The sequence below is a fragment of the Filicampus tigris genome, chromosome 6 (assembly GCF_054856515.1).
Source record: "Filicampus tigris isolate MCC_2025a chromosome 6, RoL_Ftig_1.0, whole genome shotgun sequence".
NCBI classification, from domain to species: domain Eukaryota; kingdom Metazoa; phylum Chordata; class Actinopteri; order Syngnathiformes; family Syngnathidae; genus Filicampus; species Filicampus tigris.
Window position 1 is genome coordinate 2,054,522 of NC_141222.1, and position 19,323 is coordinate 2,073,844.

General features: G+C 40.2%; 1 protein-coding gene across 7 annotated transcripts in view; it reads right to left on the bottom strand.

The window, feature by feature from the left end:
• Nucleotides 1-360: 360 nt before the first annotated feature.
• tenm3 (teneurin transmembrane protein 3) overlaps nt 361-19,323 on the bottom strand; it is a 390,360-nt gene continuing 371,397 nt past the window's right edge. For all 7 annotated transcript variants that reach the window (XM_086034264.1, XM_086034268.1, XM_086034265.1 and 4 more), the window contains 11 exons: nt 18,676-18,873; nt 15,212-15,271; nt 14,468-14,812; nt 14,063-14,307; nt 13,799-13,980; nt 10,775-10,977; nt 9,249-9,359; nt 7,171-7,313; nt 6,933-7,057; nt 5,668-5,798; nt 361-2,793 (listed from right to left, as the gene is read on the bottom strand). In XM_086034264.1, the coding sequence (XP_085890390.1) occupies nt 2,038-2,793; nt 5,668-5,798; nt 6,933-7,057; nt 7,171-7,313; nt 9,249-9,359; nt 10,775-10,977; nt 13,799-13,980; nt 14,063-14,307; nt 14,468-14,812; nt 15,212-15,271; nt 18,676-18,873 (2,499 nt within the window). In that variant the 3' untranslated portion in view covers nt 361-2,037. The remainder of the gene's footprint in view (nt 2,794-5,667; nt 5,799-6,932; nt 7,058-7,170; nt 7,314-9,248; nt 9,360-10,774; nt 10,978-13,798; nt 13,981-14,062; nt 14,308-14,467; nt 14,813-15,211; nt 15,272-18,675; nt 18,874-19,323) is intronic.

A 19,323-nucleotide genomic window follows, 5' to 3' on the forward strand; every position in this document is an offset into this window, starting at 1 on the left:
TATATATATATATATATATATATATATATATATATATATATACACACATACATATATACACATATATATATATATATATATATATATATATATATATATACACACATACATATATACACATATATATATATATATATATATATATATATATATATATATATATATATATACACACATACATATATATATACCTGATCATAATAAGCTCCTCTGAAGTAGAATCGTGGTCATTGTTGTGACGGCAGAAAAGGTATGCCAGTGAATAAAAAAATCATGATGTTCAGCATTTTCAGAATGACCATCGGTATTACAAACTAAGATGACCTCAAACTAAACATGACAGCAACAAAGAAACAAGTAGGCATTTCAAAGGTTTTATTGTTTACTGTAGAAACACTGTACATAAATTACTTTCTCTGAGACTAGTATCATTGTACAGTTAAGTGAAATTTTTCAACCTTCCACATAAAGATAATGAACCCATAACACATCAACTTGTCTCAACTGTCTGTGGAAAAAAAACAATAGTGGCATATGATGTAAATGCTCTGTATAAGTATACTGTCTTTAAAAATGATTCAGATTGCCTTCCCACCCTTGAAAACAAACACATACAAGGAAAACTCTCTAAGAATACAAAGACCCACAATCAATAGAAAAACATACACACCGATTCTTGATTACTGTTACTCAAAGTCACTGATGGCGATACACTCTCCTCTTAAAGAGAGAAGCAACATTTGTTACTACTCATAGCAAACCTCCCCCCAAAAAGCCAAGACAACGTTTCTATTGCAAGCAATACTACCAACTTTGACCGATAAAAGCACAAGTTCTATGCATTATAAGACTGAGTCACATTTTGCAGAATTGTACGACTCTTGGACTTAGAAGGGGATCAGTGTTATACAGAACCACTGAGCCAACTGGACCCACACAGTCCATCCAAAGAGAACCATAAACAGCCATGGCACTATCCTATCTTCTTAATGGAGTGGTTGATGAAGAGTGAACGCGTAGGAGTTCGTGTGAACTGACCAGACAGATCATAGTGTTATTTGTTCCTGTTGAATGGATAACAATCGGAAAAAAAACAATACAATTTAAAATGTATGATTTTGTTTAGTCGTCCGAGATCATAGTCTGTTCCTGTGGTGGTGGCTGTAGTTATAATAGTGATATCAGTAAGAGTGTATAAGCACATTTTTGTTCATTTTTATATCCCCCCCTTTTTTCCTATGTAAATGCAATACAATGTTTCGATACAATAAAAAAACAAAAATATTCAAACAGATGTATCCTTTGCTTTCCTTCGTACAAATCATAGTCATTTTATGTGCTATTCTCTCTTGGAGAGAGTCCACAACAGTTCTGTTGGATTGCTCCAGAAAAACAAGAGCTCCTTCTAGACATCGGCCCGTGGGGGACAGAAAGCGTAAAGCAACGGTGAAACTTACATCTGGGTCCACGGTTAAAAGATACTGGCATCTGGTAACATCCGCGAGGGATCCACCGGCATTTGTTTTGTTCACTGCTCAGACAGCTTAGAACCATTGAAATGCTTGGCGACTCATTTAGCCGTGAAATGCTCAGTTGGCTATCCTAAACCAGTCTTTGCTTTGGCTGTAATCACAGCCTGAGAGCATGACACACAGCATTCGGGTTAGCCCCACCTTCCAAATGAAAGGGTGGGGCTTGCATGCATATGCTGTTTGTTCAAAGGCATTTCCAAGAAAGAAAGAAAAGGCATTGGCCATCAGAGTGAATGTTTTCTTGTTTCTTGAAATCGAAATTAGATTGTGATTGTTTCATATCAGTTCTAGTGACCTGATTGTTTCATCATCATCATCGTAGTGCCTTATTGTCCTCAGAGAAAAATATATTTGCCAACTTGGGGGCTCTTCGGTCTCTACCTTGGACTCTGAAGACAGTTTCAGTCCGTGACATCCATTGATTGTTAAAACGGAACTTGTTTTTCATCTTTTTGGAGTCTCCAATCGTCCTCAGTGTAGAAATATAGCCTCTGTTGATGCCCTGTTACCTCCTCCCTATCTCGCTCTGCCGTAAGAACTGGATGTTGTTGGCACTGTCAGCTAGCTCCGGGTACTGCTCTATGGACAGTATGTAATAACCGTCATAACCCAAAACCTTCCCACCGCTCAGCAGCTGCCTTTTCTCTCCCTCTGTCCACAGCCGTACTCCCTCCTCACCATCTCTGACGCGCTGCTGTTCACGGGTCCAGGCGCTTGACAAGGCCCTCTGCCTAGCCTGCTCCAGGACACGTGCCTTCTCCTCATCCAGCGTTGTCCCATAACGCACGTGAAGTGCCAGAGCGCCATACTGCAGTTCCACATCAGCAAAGCGCCGTGTTCGGCCATTCATCACTGTTGTAGACTGTGATACGGTCACGTTCACACCGTTTTCCAGTGATTTACGTCCCGAGGTGAGCCGCAGTGCGCCAAGATCATTCTCGGGCAGGCTAGTCTTGATGAAGTAGTGGGTGTCCCGTCCTTCCACTGTAAAATGCAGATCCTCGAGGTAAAATGCATTGTTTAGGACTGCAGCAACTTTGATGCAGTCCTCATTGGCGATGTTGAGAGAGCTGGTCACCACGCGGCCCTGGACAACAGCAATCATCACTCCTTTCCCAATTAGAGACTTGATTGTCGCAAACCACAGCCACGGTTTAGCGTGGTCCGTATGGCGTCGGCTTAGCTGGATTTCTGGCATCCGCTCGAAAGACAGGAAGGCCCGAGACTGACGAGTCACCTCCTGTTGGACTCCTGAGATCGGCTGTCGTAGAGGAGACATACAGTACAAAGTTCAGTTTGACTATACTTGAGATGCTGACATGCACATTCCTAAAAATACACCAAGTCCACAAGTGCAACTGTTCATTGTTACAGGAGTTTTTGCTCAATGAGCTGAACTAGCAAAATTCACAGGGGTTTCATCCATTAGAATTTCCAAGGCCATCTGCTTTCATGTCTTTCTCTAATTTTCCTCCAGTCTCTCTTTTGCAACCCGTTGATGACATTGTGACACTCTAAGGCTGGCTTGCACCAAGAAGGTTGAATTTAATCTAAGATTATCTCTACTCATAGGTTAGCAAAACTAAGTTTAAAAGGAGTTCATTTAGTTTTAAAATTAAGCAGAGCTCTGTTGCACCATTTAAAATGCATCTCGGTTTAGTAAAATTAGTTTAAGGGATAATGGCGGACAGTGCGCCGATGTGACCCTCTTTCGCTTCGGCTTTTCTGTTTTCAGTGATTGGTGCTTTATCAATGGACTCTCTGCTTGTTCAATCTTTATTGGATTTTCAATACAACGTTGGAGGTTCGAGTGCTTTCCGGCTGGTTGGGTGACGACGTGCCCCCGTTCATGGTTCATTTAGCATAATCAGCAAATGTGTGATAACAATTTAAAAGTTATTCTAACAATGGCTGTCATATCGGCGGAGACCTCTTCTGAGTTCACGCGCCTTGTGCGTTCATCATAGCAGAAGCGGCTGCGGTGGCCAGTTGGTGAGGTTAAAAAGGAGCTAAAACACGCTTCGTCCCTTGCTCATTCACGAACGCTCGTATGCACTCCGCTGTGGTGCGTCCAGGACCCTGTCGACTACTACTTGCTACCGATTGTCGGCTCTCCCAGTAAGTTGTGCTGTCGTCCGCGCGTCCTTCGACACGGGGTGGCTCTCCAGCTTCCATGGGAGCTTCCCCAAACTCGCCGAACAGAAGAGCCACGCACGCCTTCTAATCCCACAAGGATCATGTTAAATGCTTCAAATTTAAAGTAAACTTTTGAAACCCCTGCCAAAATAACAACATTGGCCATGGCTTACATTGCTGTAATGGCCTGGCAGAGAAGCTCAAACTTTTCCTTCTTTGGCAAAGGTTTGCTGACCAATTTAATGAGGCATTATGGGCAAACAATAGAAGACAAGAAAACAAACAAGGGCACGGTAAAAAAGAAAGCTACTGTTTGCCAGCAACCGGCTGACAGTTATAGCAGGCTGACCGTAGTGAAAGAGATAAGAGATGTCGCTTAGTTTAAAGCTTGCTGGAAAATTTAATAAAAGCCAGAGTTGTAGCATCTGTAGTACAGCTGTATTTCTGTCCCTGCCAGTGTTTGGCAGGTGGTCCAGTCTTCCTATTCAGCTCCAAAACTGTTGAAAAATGGAGCCATTGTTGAAGTTACTGTCTTAAAGTTACTGTCAGTTTAAAATGAATTCTTGACCACAGTTTAAAATGGAGTTCAATGTTATGGCGCAACAGAATTATATTTAAACTTGGTTTAAAAGTAAAATTTAAAGAGAGGTTTGAATTTAATCTGTTTTACATTTAAACACGATTTAAAGTTTGGTGCAACAATATTTTAATTTAAACCAGGATTTAATCTACAGGTCAAACCTTGTTGATGCTGACAGGCATGTCCAGCTCCGGTCCTCAAGGGCCACTGTTCTGCCGGTTTTCCATCTCTCATTCAAATGATCAGCTCATCAGCAAGCTCTGAAGAAGCTTGATCGTTGATCCTGATCATTTGAATCAGGTGTATTGTAGCAGGGAGAGACGGAAAACAGGCGAGGACAGAGTTTGGACACGCCTGCTCTAAGATCAGTCACCAATTCCCTGTTTGAAGCCCTGAAATGGCCAAATGACATTGATCAGTTGGTAGGTGTCGTTTTGGTCCAACAAGGACAAATTGTGAAGAGCAGGATGCAAAGAGGCTTGCTTGAATGCCAATTGTAATCGAACCAGGAAATGTATTACTTCATATAGACTTGTGGAAAGTACTGAAATATTGAACATGTGCATCCAAAAGTTTCAAATGGATCAAATTCAGGTCACTGGTAAAGGTTATGATGCATTTCAGATTCATCCTAAAATTTTACCCAAATGTAGTGTTTTACATATAAAATCTGATCGTTTTCCTCAACGGGGATACACATTCAGATTCCTGCTGAGCACAAAACATAGAAAAATTAGCCTGTTGGACAATTATTTTCAATAGCGTGCGTGAGTCGGCATTAAAAAGTAGAGCTGAATAAAACCGACTGTATAACACGTACCATATCGGTATTAAAGCTCAAATCACTTTCGATATGTACCATTTTTACTTCCCAAGGTCGATGAGAGGCTGCTAAGCTTGAGGAGGAAGTTGTACTGTGTCTTCAAAGCAGAAGAAAATAATATCCAACAGTCAGGACACAGATCTTCCCTTTTCTTATGGTCACTGTCTCCTTCTTTCCCTGATAATATTGAATCTGTGATGATCTTTTCCTCACCATTGTTTTTTCTTATTTGCAATTGAACTCACTTTTAAAATGCAAGTAATTAAGTATCTCTCGCTCTCATAAATTGCATATCGTTGTTGTTCAGGCCATGCATCAAAGATATTTCCTGTCCACAAACACCCTCGGTGAAAGTGAGGGGTGACGGAGTGTAAGAAAGAGGGGAAGAATGATTGGCTTTCCTGGATGCCTTTTCTCGCCTCATTTCCTCTTTCCTTATGCCCACTCCACATTCTTCTTTGGTGCATTTCCCCCAAGGAAAACACATTTTAAACAGCTGCCAACTGATTTTTGGATATACAGTCTGCTAAGGGCATGATGTTTATTTTGGGGTAGAACAATAACTGTTGTTTTGAGGGTGTGTGAATGTTACTCACAGGCAGGTCATCCCACAGCTGACTTTTTTTCATCTCCAACGATGGCTGCGTCAAGTCAAATTTTGGAATGGGGAATCCTGGAATTGCGTTGTGAAGATGGAATCCAAATGTGACCAACCAGATGTTGACATCTCAAGAGACAGACAGAGCAGAAAACATTAAAACCCCCTCTTCTATTTACAGTACAACTGAGAAGTTCAGTACATTAAATAGTTAACCCAGTTAATTATGCAGCTCTTGTAATAATCTAAGACAAGATGCTAATGTTTTATCCCCTCTTGGCCAAAAACAATGCAACCTCAGTGCAATTACACAAGATCAAACACAATTTAGGTGATTTCCTTCAGACAGCTTGCTTTTCTATTTTTCCAATCAATTGACCGTTTTCTTAACAGGGTGACCCCCTGGTCAAGCAAACTATGTGGAATGTCTCTATTCTGTAAGCAGCGGGCCCCCAAATGGAAAAAGCAAGAGCCTTGTTAGTATGAACCAGCGAGTAAAACAGCAGTGATGCCTCTTCAAATCAGACTGCAACTATTCGTCAACAAGGTGTTTTACAAATGAACAACCTAAAAAAAATGCATGAAATAACCATTTTAGAAATGAATTCAATCTGTAAAAAATCACATAATTAGGATGGTTTCACATTTTACTTTTTATGCCCCTCACCTTCAAGTACACCCTTCAAGGTCTGCTAAGTGTTTTGTGTGAGAAAAGGCTTCTTTCTATTTTCTACTTACGCTTTGTGTGCTTGGTCCTCTGGTATGAGCGGTTAGTATTACTAAACTATTGCTTAGCCACTAGTTTGAGGAGTTCATATCAACAGTATCATTGCTTCATTACTAACAATTTGCAGGCCATAAAAAAAGCAAAAGGAAGATGAGCATTTTGTCGTTCATCAGTTATGTAAATACATTTAAGAAAGGAAACTCCCGCTATTATTTAAATTCTTTCGACAAGTAGTTTGATCTATTTTTCAACACGAACACACAAATGCGTCCTAAATGACTACAATTGGATGGTGAAGATAAAGACGCTTAATGCGTCTGTGTAGGCCCTTGCAGCACATAACCCAATTTAAGTTACATAATCACAGCCTGGGAAAGCCACAAAGCAATTATAGCGATAAACGTTTAGTGTACATTTCTACAGAACTGACTGGCGTCAAAAGACTTTGAGACAAAATTTGTCATAGCCTCGTTTTTATGCACTGCATGTGTGATTTTCCATCTTAAACTTAACTGTACTGTATGTGTCAGTGTTACCTGTCACATATTCTTTGACGTGATGGATTTTGCTGATGGGGTTGTTGCTTTGGAACATGTAAAGATTGAAAGGCTGAGGGTCTTTACCAACCCTGGTCCATGTGCTGACGTCGGGGGTTGTCCACCTTCAAGACAACACAGCAGGCTTAGACAAATCACTGACAAAGTGGTTACGTAAAGTGCAATCACATCTCATACTCAGAACAAAGTGAAGGAGAGTGAATCGGGGACAACTTACCTCCCGGCGGGGATGTCATAGTCTCTGTCTCCAAAATGTAGTAATCGTGTCAGAGGATCATACAAGCCTCCGTGGAAACCAATGACCAGCACAAAGTCTGGGTTTGAATCAAAATAAATCTCACCATACGCCGTGTACTGCACCTACACATATTGAGAAACGTTTTCTGTTATTTGGAAAATGAGTCGTGATAAATTGGACATCAATATTTTCCTCTATTCATTACGTCGCAAGCAGTGTTGGGCAAGTTACTTCCAAAATGTAATATATTACATATTACTAGTTACTTGCATGTGAAAGTAATACGTTTCTTTACAATATTACTCTGTTTGTAGAGTAATGCGGTACTCAAGTTTAAGTTACTTTTACGTTACTTTTTCAAAAATCGGGGGATTCATTTATTTAATAATGATTTCAAGACCTTAAAAGGAAAATGCAAAATTTGCTGCCATACTCTAGCTGGTAAAGTTAACTTATCAGCATATTTAATTATATAGTGTGGTCTATAATATCAAATGTTTTCGACTCTATGGTGTGGTGGGGCATCACTACCTTTGATCAATATTTGTATCAATAAGATGTATTTTTTAAATATAAATATTGGAACCGATATTTTGTCCAGTAAATAAATAATCACTGTAAACCACAAATGAAATGATCATTATTCTCAAATTAATTTACACACTGGGGGCGGCATGGCTCAGTGGTAGAGTGGTCCTTTCCCAACCGGCAGGTTGTGGGTTCAATCCCCGGATAGATAGATAGAAACACAGACAGGGCATGTGTAATAAAAGCAAAAATATGTATTGATCAAGTCAAAACTGACCTGACTAAAAGTTTTTTCTTTTTTCATTATTATTTTTTCTATTCATAATAATTGAAAGTTCAGTTAGTTCTAATATTATTTTACTACATGGAGACAAAATTTCGAGCTGATTTGAAAAAAAAATAAAGGTAAATAAGAAACGAGCGCATCAGACTCTAATATTGGCGTCTATTGTAGTTTGTCCGATTGATGGTGCCGTAGCGTGACGTCATTTGTCAACGGCAGATGATTTGCATTTGGATTGCGAACAGCCAATCAGAATCACTACGTTTTACATATGGCAATTGATGGCACTAAGTTCTATAAATCACATCTAAAAAGCACAGTGACTTATTTTTTTTGCAGTTTATTCGCTTCGTTTTACTTAGGTTTGTTCCTGCTTGTATTTTGTGTCTATGATTTGCATTTTATTTTATAAAACCGTGACAGTGAGTATTGTGACAAACAATAACTTCTCAGCCCTGTTTAATTGTTGTCAATGTTGTAAAGTCAATTGAAAAGCTTGGCAGAGAGGTGACTCGCACATTTACGTTGTTACGTGAAGTTCCAAGTGCGACAACAACTTATTATTTGAGTATTGCTGGAAGTAATAGCTTACAATCAAGCGATGTTATGAACTGCCCTGCTTGCTATATGATGTCAACATATGTATTAAAGTCCTGATATTTGTAACGCGTTACCATTCTCAGTAACTGTAATAATATTACAAAAAAATTCGGAGTAGCAAGTTACATTACGTCGTTACTGCCTAAATGTAATATATTACTGTACTGCGTTACTTTTGTAACACGTTACCCCCAACACTGGTCGCAAGTAAACGTAAATGTAAATGTCGCAAGTAAACACACACACTAGCTGCTTTCAGACTTGATTCTCTGTAAATTGGCGCATCAGAGGCGTAACAGTAGAGCCGGGATTTATTCGCCTGTCCCTTTCAGACAAGCCTCACTGAAACGGCTTATTGCTAAGGAACATGTGCGGGTTGCACACAGTGGACGCGGGTTGCCCCATTAACATAATTAGATGCATGGCAATGGCAGCAGCGTGACAGCGACAACTGCTTTCAACACAAAGGGCAGAAGTATCGGGTGTTAAACTCCACACGTTGGCATTGGCTGGCGGCGTTACGCCTCTGGTAAGCCTCTAATATGTTGGAAGCCTACAAGTTGCCGGATCAACCCCCCTCACTTACGATTCACAGGACAGTGCGCTGTGAAAAAGCGGGTGTAAGTGTCTAGGAGATGACACATACCTGCTTAAGTAAGAGTCCATTGTTGCTGAAGACAGCCAGTGGGGTCCCAGTGTTATCACATGCAATATAAAATTCTTCCCCACTGCTGATTTCCATAGCAAAAACATGACCCTGTGCAATAAAAAATGTTATACACAATTTAAAATATGCCGATACAAAAAACATGGCCTTGAGCAATAAACATTTTTGTTGTACACAACTTAAAAAAAAAATAACACGGTAGTTATTCAAAATGTAACAACTTGGAATTGGAGTTACGAGAAGATGTAATTCTAGCCTAATTGATTGTGGCCCTCCTGGTGCACAGCAATTACAGTACACATATCAACAACATCTGTTTTAACAATATATCAGTTTGATTAATTGGGGCCTTTTCAAAAAATAAGCCTCCCTACTTTCCCTTCTAATACAGGTTCTGTACAGTCATTATATTTGTTTATGGTCTCCGGAGGGCAGCTGGCTGCCAACAGACTGTCATAAATTCAAAGCTGAGAGCAACATCGAATCGCAATAAGTCAAGCCATTGAGCACTGATAGAGAGAGTAAAATTCTAATGAAACCTTTTTCATTTTTTTTTTCTTTTCTGACATTTCCCCCCTTAAGTTAGGAGGTTGAGTAAAATGTAAATAAACAATTGAATGATTTGTGAATCATATTCAAACTATATTGCCACTGTATACACATACATAAATACATACATACTGTATTTACACATGCACGCACACCCCCCCACACACACACCTATACACATATATATATATATATATATATATATATATATATATATATATATATATACATAAATATATATATACATATACATATATATATATATACACATATATACAAATATATATATATACACAAATACATATATATATATATACATATATATACACATATACATATATATATACATATACATATATATATATATATATATATATATATATATACACACACATATATATACATGTATATATATATATACACACACATATATATATACATATATATATATACATACACATATACATATATATGTATAAATGTGTATATATATATATATATATATATATATATATAAATGTATATATATATATATATATATATATATAAATGTATGTATATATATATATATATATATATATATATATATATATATATATTCAACTGGTTAGCACGTCTGCCTCATAGTTCAGAGGTCGTGGGTTCGATCCCGGCTCCGGCCTCCCTGTGTGGAGCTTGCATGTTCTCTTCCTGCTTGCGTGGGTTTTCTCTGGGATCTCCGGTTTCCTCCCACATTCCAAAAACATGCATGGTAAGTTAATTAGACACTCTAAATTGCCCCTAGGTGTGATTGTGAGTGCGGTAGTTCGTCCGTCTCTGTGTGCCCTGCGATTGGCTGGCAACCAATTCAGGGTGTACCCCGCCTACTGCCCGAAGACTTTATTTTTTTTACTTTTATATGCAGGTATCAACGTGGCTGTGCAAAAGCTTATTTGAAAAAAAAACAGAGTTGTTACCTGCAAGTCGTAGTAAAAAGAGGTGATTTCGGAACTAGAATGGTTATAAACGTGTGTGATCCTGGTGGGATAGTTCAGGTCAGCATAGAAGAACTGCAGATGTTGTCCTAGACTGTTCCTGGCTGCCACTCGCCTACCCAGACCATCGTAACGGTACTGGATGGTCCAACTAGCTGCTTTACTGTAGACCCGAACAAGAAGACCTAGCATAATCAACAGGCAAAACAACAACATTAGGTTAAAAGTGAAATATGCCATGTGTAAATTTAGCGGTCTCACATTGTGTCAGGAGGGTCAAAATGGACATCATGGTTAACTTGTATCATTGATACTTGGACTTTTTACAATTATGTTTATGATGTACTCATGATTTAACATGTTACACTGTCTTAAATAAAAACACAGCTGATGGAAAAAAATATACATTAAACATTCACATTTTAATCTGCACAAAAATCTGAGAATTCTTCGGAAAAATACAAATGTAGTCTGAAGGCCTGCTGCACACTGAGTGACATGGCCGAATGCGACTGAACAAGGAAAAATGCGAGTAGTAAACGCCATTGACCCTTATGCCCATTTACAATCAACTCCCTGCTATGGAAAAACTGTGACCCTCTGTGTTCTTATTGGGAGAGTATTTTGAGGCTCCACATATCTATATGCTATTGCAAGGCTCAAAATGGGCGGATTCACATAGCAGTTTGCGAGTCATAATTCTTATTTTGCGCTTCATAAAAAGCCATTTACATCCCCAGGCAATGACATGAAAATACATTTTCATAAAGTTTCCAGCACATTGATGTTTATTGTGTTTGAGGTTAACATTAAATTACCATAAATGTTATGGCTTTCATGCCTGTTTTTGCACATTTTATGCTAAAAACCCACTATCGGTTTCAGTACAAAAAACGGACATGATAAAAAAAGTTCTGAGATTAACCAATGCACATTGAGATGTTCAATATGTGTATCATCAAATTTAGTGCTTAAAAACAGAAGAAAAAATATAGAACTTGGAGTTTATTTTAAGAGTATTACAAAAGGTAATTGGCACAGATTTGGTGGAATGGTCCATATAATCTAAAAATATATAATAACATATAACATATACACGATGTATGTATATTTCTATATTAATTTGAGAAAACTCTGATGCACACTCTTTTTTTCTTAATGCATTGCTGAGGTATTGGATTGAGTCTCTGAATCAGCAGATACTTAAAGGGACACTTGGGTGAGCTTAACATTGGCACTTATATAATAGGTTTGCATGTAAAAACGACATTAGTACTTTCACAAGCTGAAGCGGGCAAGAGCATGAATGCACACACAAACCCCGACTGGTTATATTTCGGACATTTAGCGACGCTGAACTCGTGTCTCAGGAGGGAGAGAGACACGGCTTGCAGCAGCAGCAGCAGGCAGATTGGAGCCCCCCGCTTCCCTCCCCAGTTAAAGGTAGGATTGGGACAGCGGAAGTTTAGCAACAACTAGCTTCAGGCCGTTAAAACAAAAAGCACAACAACATTAGCTCCTTACTGCCCGCCCAGCGTGTGGACTTGATGAGTCGCGCGCGGTGTCTCTGCTTTTTGCTTGCAGCCCCCTTCTGCCCGAGTGAAGCGGCTTGAGAGTGACAAAAGCCCTCATCGAACAGCAAACGAAAAGTTCCAGCAAGGCTGACTGCACAGCCGAGAGTGTGGCCGCATTGGAACGAGCCATTTCGGCTGTTACCTTCCAAATTGGACGGCGCGTTGCAAGCCGAAAATCTGGGGCACTCCTCATCCAAATATATGTGCACGTCTCATTTCCACTTCAGTCTCTGTCCTGACTGGTGTTTAATGCCTCACCCGTCCTAACCATGATCAGCAAAGAAGCAGTGTTTTTATTTTTTTTAAGCAAAGAAGCAGTGTGCGCTGGTTCCAGCCAATGTAGCTATGCTGACTTCCACATTTTCCCCATTCTCATATAAATCAGCCACGGAGACGTTAATCCTTTTGATATATTGAAGTGGGCATTAGTAGAGGTGATTTCCAATGGAGAGTTTGGAATCGGTCCCTCGCGTGACTCCGGTCGAACAAGGATAGAACGGTAGGGGGCGCGGCCATTCTGCTCATTAACAAGGGGCGTTATTCATGGAGTCACTTATTTCCTCATTTCTCCCAAGTTTATTGATAAAATAGAAAATGACAACTTTTTTCATTTTCCTGATCAAAAAATATATAAAATGAACTTGTTAGTGAAAACGTGGCCATCCCGGCCCCCGTCCCTTTGAAACCGTAGACTCGGACACGGGTCTCATAAAAAGTGTGTTCGGGACATCCCTAATAATTATAATACCAGACCGACGGACTGACCAATTAACGATTACAGGTTGGTTCGGCTTGAAAACATGACGGAATTTCGAATGATGGACGGGTACCCAGGCCGCTGACAGAATAACGAATAACGGACTGTCAAAGTTTGTGTCAAAGTGACCATGAAGTCAAAGTAATATGTAACATATGCAATGCTTTTATTTTTAAAGTTATGATTTTATTTTATATGCACGTGAGTACAAGCAAGGCAGCGAGCAAGAGCTGTGCCTTGCGTCTGACTTTATTAGGATAAAACAAGAGATGCAGAAGCTAGCATCTCCATCGCGTAACGCTAATATTGCTAATATCGCTAGCAAATGAGTAAAACAAACATACATATTATTTGATAAAATTACATTAAAGCGGAGCATTTTTCAATCAATTTGGCTTTGCTTCCAGACAAGAAAATAAAGTTTACTGCAACACATAATGTGAATTTAATGAATAAAACTGTTGATTCAATCTATAAAACATAATTGTGCATTCATTATCTTTAAACGCTCTGCAAAGAAAACAAATGAGCCTTGAAGAGAGTCTATATAGCCATAGAAGATAATATTGTGTGGGCCTTCAAAGATAGGTCACAATCCTCTATAATGGCTAGTCTACAAATGGCTGGCATTTAATTAGATTAGATGAATCATTATTCACAAGTGTTTTTTCCTACCTTTGGAGTTGTATTCAAATATCTCTGCCCCTCTCTGTCTAAGAAAACCATCTTCATCCAATTTGTACTGAACATCTCCCAGACGAGTGATTCTGTCTCTGAGGTCGTAACGAAGAGGTGTCAGCCGACCACTGTTTCCCGGATTCAGCAAATGTAAATTCCCATTTAGGTCATAATTATACCTGCAAGTACAATTTATTATGCTATTAACAGCAATTCTCTTTTAATGGCATTAAAAAAATCTTATATCTTATATAACCTTACCGCCACATATTTTTTTCATTTAGTGAGACTGTCTGCAACTGTCCATCAACATCATATTCGTAGCCATATTTAGTCGTATTGGCAAATGGTCCTATCTTGATTTCACGCTTCGTGACTCGGCCCATGTTGTCATACTGAATGGTGATCCAGTACATCAGAGACCTGAAAATCTCATACTGGATCTCCTTGATGCGACCGTGCTGGTCGAAGTGCTTGGTGTAGGTCATTACTGCTGTGGAGATTATCTAAATACATTTACACAATGCAAGACAATCAGTTTCAATTCCTGATGGTGCTCATAAGCCAGTATTTCAACCGCACTCTGCAGACGCACGTGTCATATTCTTGACCAAATAATTTTAATGACTTTCATACTTTTTCTCTCATTAACCAAAGCTGTCTTACCTGGTTGATGTCATAATAGATGACTCCAAACTTTCCAAATTGCTCCACCTTTCCTGATATGTCATCAAATTGATAGAGATCGATTGGCAGTGGTGTCTCATTGATTACAGCCTGCATGCTGGTGACTCTGAAACTGTTGTCGTATGTGTAGTCAAAACGTGCGTTCACCATCCCATCCTCGCTGAAACGGAATATCTGCCGGTCAACCAGTGGGCCAATTTGGCGGTACCGTATGGAACAGATAAACCCTTCAGTCTGCAAGTTGACTGTCTTCAGCACACCCGCCGTCTCATCATATGTGAAACTGACCCGAGTTGAATCATACAGAATCTCCGCCAGCTTGTTCTGAGAAGAAAGATCAAAAATATTGACATATTGACATACGACTCCAGATACTGTTCGGCTTCAGTGTTGTTCAAGCTGTCAAACATTCCTGTTCATTCAACATTGGAGCATCTATTAAAGCATATCAGACCTTCAAAACCCTGGGGACCACCTGATATTGCTAGTGTGCTTCCTGATTTCCCTCTGCACAATTGATCTCACTCTCAAGAACCAAACAAAACAGAACCTTGACGTAAACATCCATCTTTGAGTCCTGTGTTCTCTATACCATTAAGAATGTACATCAGCAACAATCAAATACTGCATGTAAACAATATATGAAAGACAACAACACTGTTTTTTTAGACACTGTAATATATGTTGATAATACCTTTGAAATATGAAATGAAATGCACATACCTGTCTGCGATATTTGTACAATATACGCCGTCCAGTTCCAAGATGAGCAACTCTAAGGAGCTAATAGGAGAGAGAAAATATTAAATATTATTTATGTATAACGTTTTAAGATTTTCGTACATAAATATGTACCTGGACAATGTCCATCACCTAAAAGCATACATATGCATTTTTCAATAGTTAACAAAGTTGCCAGTGTTTTAATAACATACTTCTTAAACAGTTGACTCATAATTTCTAATTAACGCTTTGTCAATTTGCACATCTATTTCATGCCATTTATTTAGTATTCACTGTTGGTGCTCCGTCACTGTAGTGCCATTAATACTGTATTCATTGTTGTCACTCTGTCCATCTACATCATTTGCACATTTGTTGTTGTTCAATATAACCAAACTACTGGACACTTAATATTGCTCAACATTGTCTAACTCAGTCAACTTACAAAAGCGAAAGAGGCCGCCTCTAGAAGCGGGGATCGGGCACGGTACAAGTGGGCCCAAAACCAGCTGACAAAGGAAATTAACACTGCAAAGAGAAGCTATGCAGAAAGGCTGAAAAAACAGTTTTCTGCTAACAGCTCTGCATGTGGAATGGCCTGAAATCAGTTACAAACTACAGCAGACCATCCCCCTCTAAGCAGTGAAAAACAAGGGACTGGCGAACAATCTAAATCTAAATATCCATCCATCCATCCATCCATCCATTTTCTTCCACTAACCAAGGTCGGGTTGCGGGGGCAGCAGCTTAAGCAGGGAAGCCCAGACTTCCCTCTCCCCAGCCACATCATCCAGCTCTTCCAAGGCATTCCCAAACCAATTGGGAGACATAATCTCTCCTGCGTGTCCTGGATCGTTCTCGGGTCCTCCCCCCAGTGGGACATGCCCGGATCACCTTACCAGGGAGGCGTCCAGGTGGCATCCTGACAAGATGCCCAAGCCAACTTATCTGGGTCCTTTCAATGTGGAGGAGCAGCTAGTCACCTTATCTGTAAGGGAGTGCCCGGACACCCTGTGGAGGAAACTCATTTCGGCCGCTTATATCCGGGATCGTATTCACCGAACCGCCTGTCAGACCTAAATATGTTCTACTGCAGATATGAAAAAGACTCCACTCAACCACCAGCATCTCATTTACACCGCAGACTTCCCCACCTCCCCTGGCGATCCACAAACAGGACATGAGATGGCTCTTCAAGCAGCAGAATATCAAGAAGGCTTCAGCCGGATGGGGTGTCTACCTCCTGCCTGCAAGTCTGCGCTGACCACCTGGCTCCGGTCTTCACACAGATCTTCAACAGATCCTTGGAGCTACGTGAGGTCCAATCCTGCGTCAAAAAGTCTACCATCATCCCAGTCCCCAAGAAACCGGCAACACTAAGACCAATGACTACAGGCATGTCGCTCTGACATCTGTGGTCATGGAATTTTTCGAACGCCCTGTGCTGGACCACCTAAAGAACATCACCGGACCTCTGCTGGACCGACTGCAGTTTGCGTACCGGGCAGGTACGTAGATGATGCAGTCAACATGCTGCTGCTCTACATCCTGGAGCACCTCAATGGCACAGAGACCGACAGTACGCGAGGATCCTGTTTGTGTACTTCAGCTCTGTGTTGAATAACGTCATCCTGGAATTCTTCTCCTCCAAGCCTCTCCAGCTCAGTGTGTCTTCTGGTGCAAATGGTGAAACTGATCTTACTGATCTTTATCAGGGTCTGGATGCTCAGCAAGCGAACCTCCGAGACATTGCTGACTATACCCTTCTCCAGCAAGGTGGGCAGAAGTGCTGCCACAGTTCTCTGGGCAGTAGAACCAGTAGACTCACACATACGACCCACAGCTTTTCAACAGGCAGGACACAACAGGTGAGGCTCGGGGGGACAACATCATCAACACGTACCATCAGCACGGGGGCTCCCAAGGTTGCATACTCGCTCCATTGCTCTTCTCCTTCTACACGAGCAAGTGCACCTCAAAGCACCCAGCTGTCAAAACTCCTGAAGTTTGCAGACGTCACCACAGTCATCAGCCTCATCAAAGACGGTGACAACTCTGCGTACAGACGGGAAGGAAGTGAAGCAGCTGGTGCTCTGGTGCAGCCAACACAACTTGGAGCTGAACTTGCTCAAGAATGTAGAGATGATGGTAGACTTCAGGAAGCACCCTTTGCCACGGCTGCCCCTCATATTGTCCAACTGCCCTGTCAAACGTCAAGACCGTAACATTTCACAATCATCACAGCCTTGCAGGACCTGAAATGGGAGGCCATCATCAACTCCATTCTGACGAAGGCCCAGCAGAGGATGTTCTAACTGAGGCTGCTGAGGAAGCACGGTCTGCTGTTGAGACAGTTCTACACAACAGTCATTGAATCAGTCCTGTGTTCCTCCATCACAGTCTGGTTTTATGCAGCCACAAAAACAGGACAAAATCCGACTGCAACGGACAGTTAGGACTGTGGAAAAAAAAAAAAAAATCATTGGTACTTCCTACCCACTCTTGAGGACTTGCGCACTTCGAGAGCCAAGACAAGGCAACAAAAAATTCTCCTGGACCCACCACAACCTGGCCACCACCTCTTCCAGCCCTCCCCTCAGGTAGGCGCTATCCAATCATGCACACCAAAACATACATACATTCAACATACATACATTCAAACAGCTTATTCCTCTTGCCATTAACTCCCTATACAGTTGACTCAAACTCTACAGTGGCACTTTGGAAATATTTGCCAATTTTGTACATCCCTGTGGGACAGTATTACTGCACGGATCACTGTAGCTTCAGCTCTCTACATACTTGAACAACTGTCATTGATCAGTATTCCACAGCACTAGACACACTAAAGCGCTGAATGACTTTTTGCATAATTGCAACCCAAAGTTGTGTTTATTTAGTAAATGTATATCTTGAACTAGTGGCTTTTTTTCCCTAAAGTACTTGTGTGGGTCCAACAAGACAAATTATTTATGTTTCAACATACTTCTGATGGTAGGTCAGTAGCACACCCATGACAACCATAAAAACCCAAATTAACTGGGACATATTCTGCACAGTAATTGAGTGTGTGTAATTTGGCAGCTTACATCTGCCTCCAGGAGTGAAAATACAAACAATGCTTTTATTGTTTCATGGGGGCTCTGTTGTTCTTCACACTCCCTTTTTTTTCTTCTTCATAAAAAGTAAAATTATGACACATGGATCAAACACATTGCTTCTTAAAAGGTGCTGATAAGTGTACTGGAATGATTGACCCTTGGGGTATTTTAACCAAAGCATTTAACATACGATACATTTATTAAGACACTGTTTTTGTTTTATCTTTGGGCAATCTGGTGAGAAACTACTTTAAGGGAAAAATTGGGAAATCTATTGTACAGGTTCTAATCTAAAACTACTGTCACAGCAAATGGCATATTGTAAAAGTAATGTCCATTGTCAAGTGTTACTGGTGTACACACCTGTCCCTCTTCAGAGTAGTCCACAGTTACTGAGGCGTTGCTCTCCGGTGGAGTGTAGATATTTCTGTAGTAGCCGATGGATCTGATGGTCTGCATGGTGTGCCGAGCAACGCTCGGCATGGTAACAGCTGACAGGCGGTCCCCTGCGTCATAATCTAAAATGTACTGGCGCTGGCTATTCAGAAGTAAGACCATGGACTGTTGAGAGAGAAAGAAAGAGTATGTAACATATCAACGGTACAGTAAGTAGGGGTATCGAGACACTTAAATTACTTTAAAATTACTTGAAAACTTGCACAAATACAAAATAAACAATATGAATACTATAAATAATATAAATCATACATATCACAAAATGTAATAAGCATAAACTATGCCAAAAAATATTGATATACACAACCACGCACAATGTAACAAGTTGAAATATTAAAGTCTGACAAATGTATTATTTGTAATATGAAAGGAATCTGATAAGATTAAAACTTTAATACTGTATTGCTGAGGATAAAAAAATGACTACTTTATTAATATGAAAAAAAATATATATTTTATTTGAATATTTTCTTGCTCATCACACTAGTGATGCTGTCTACCTGGGATCTACTCTAGTTTTTAATCGAACAATCTGAGATGGATTGTTTATGTCTC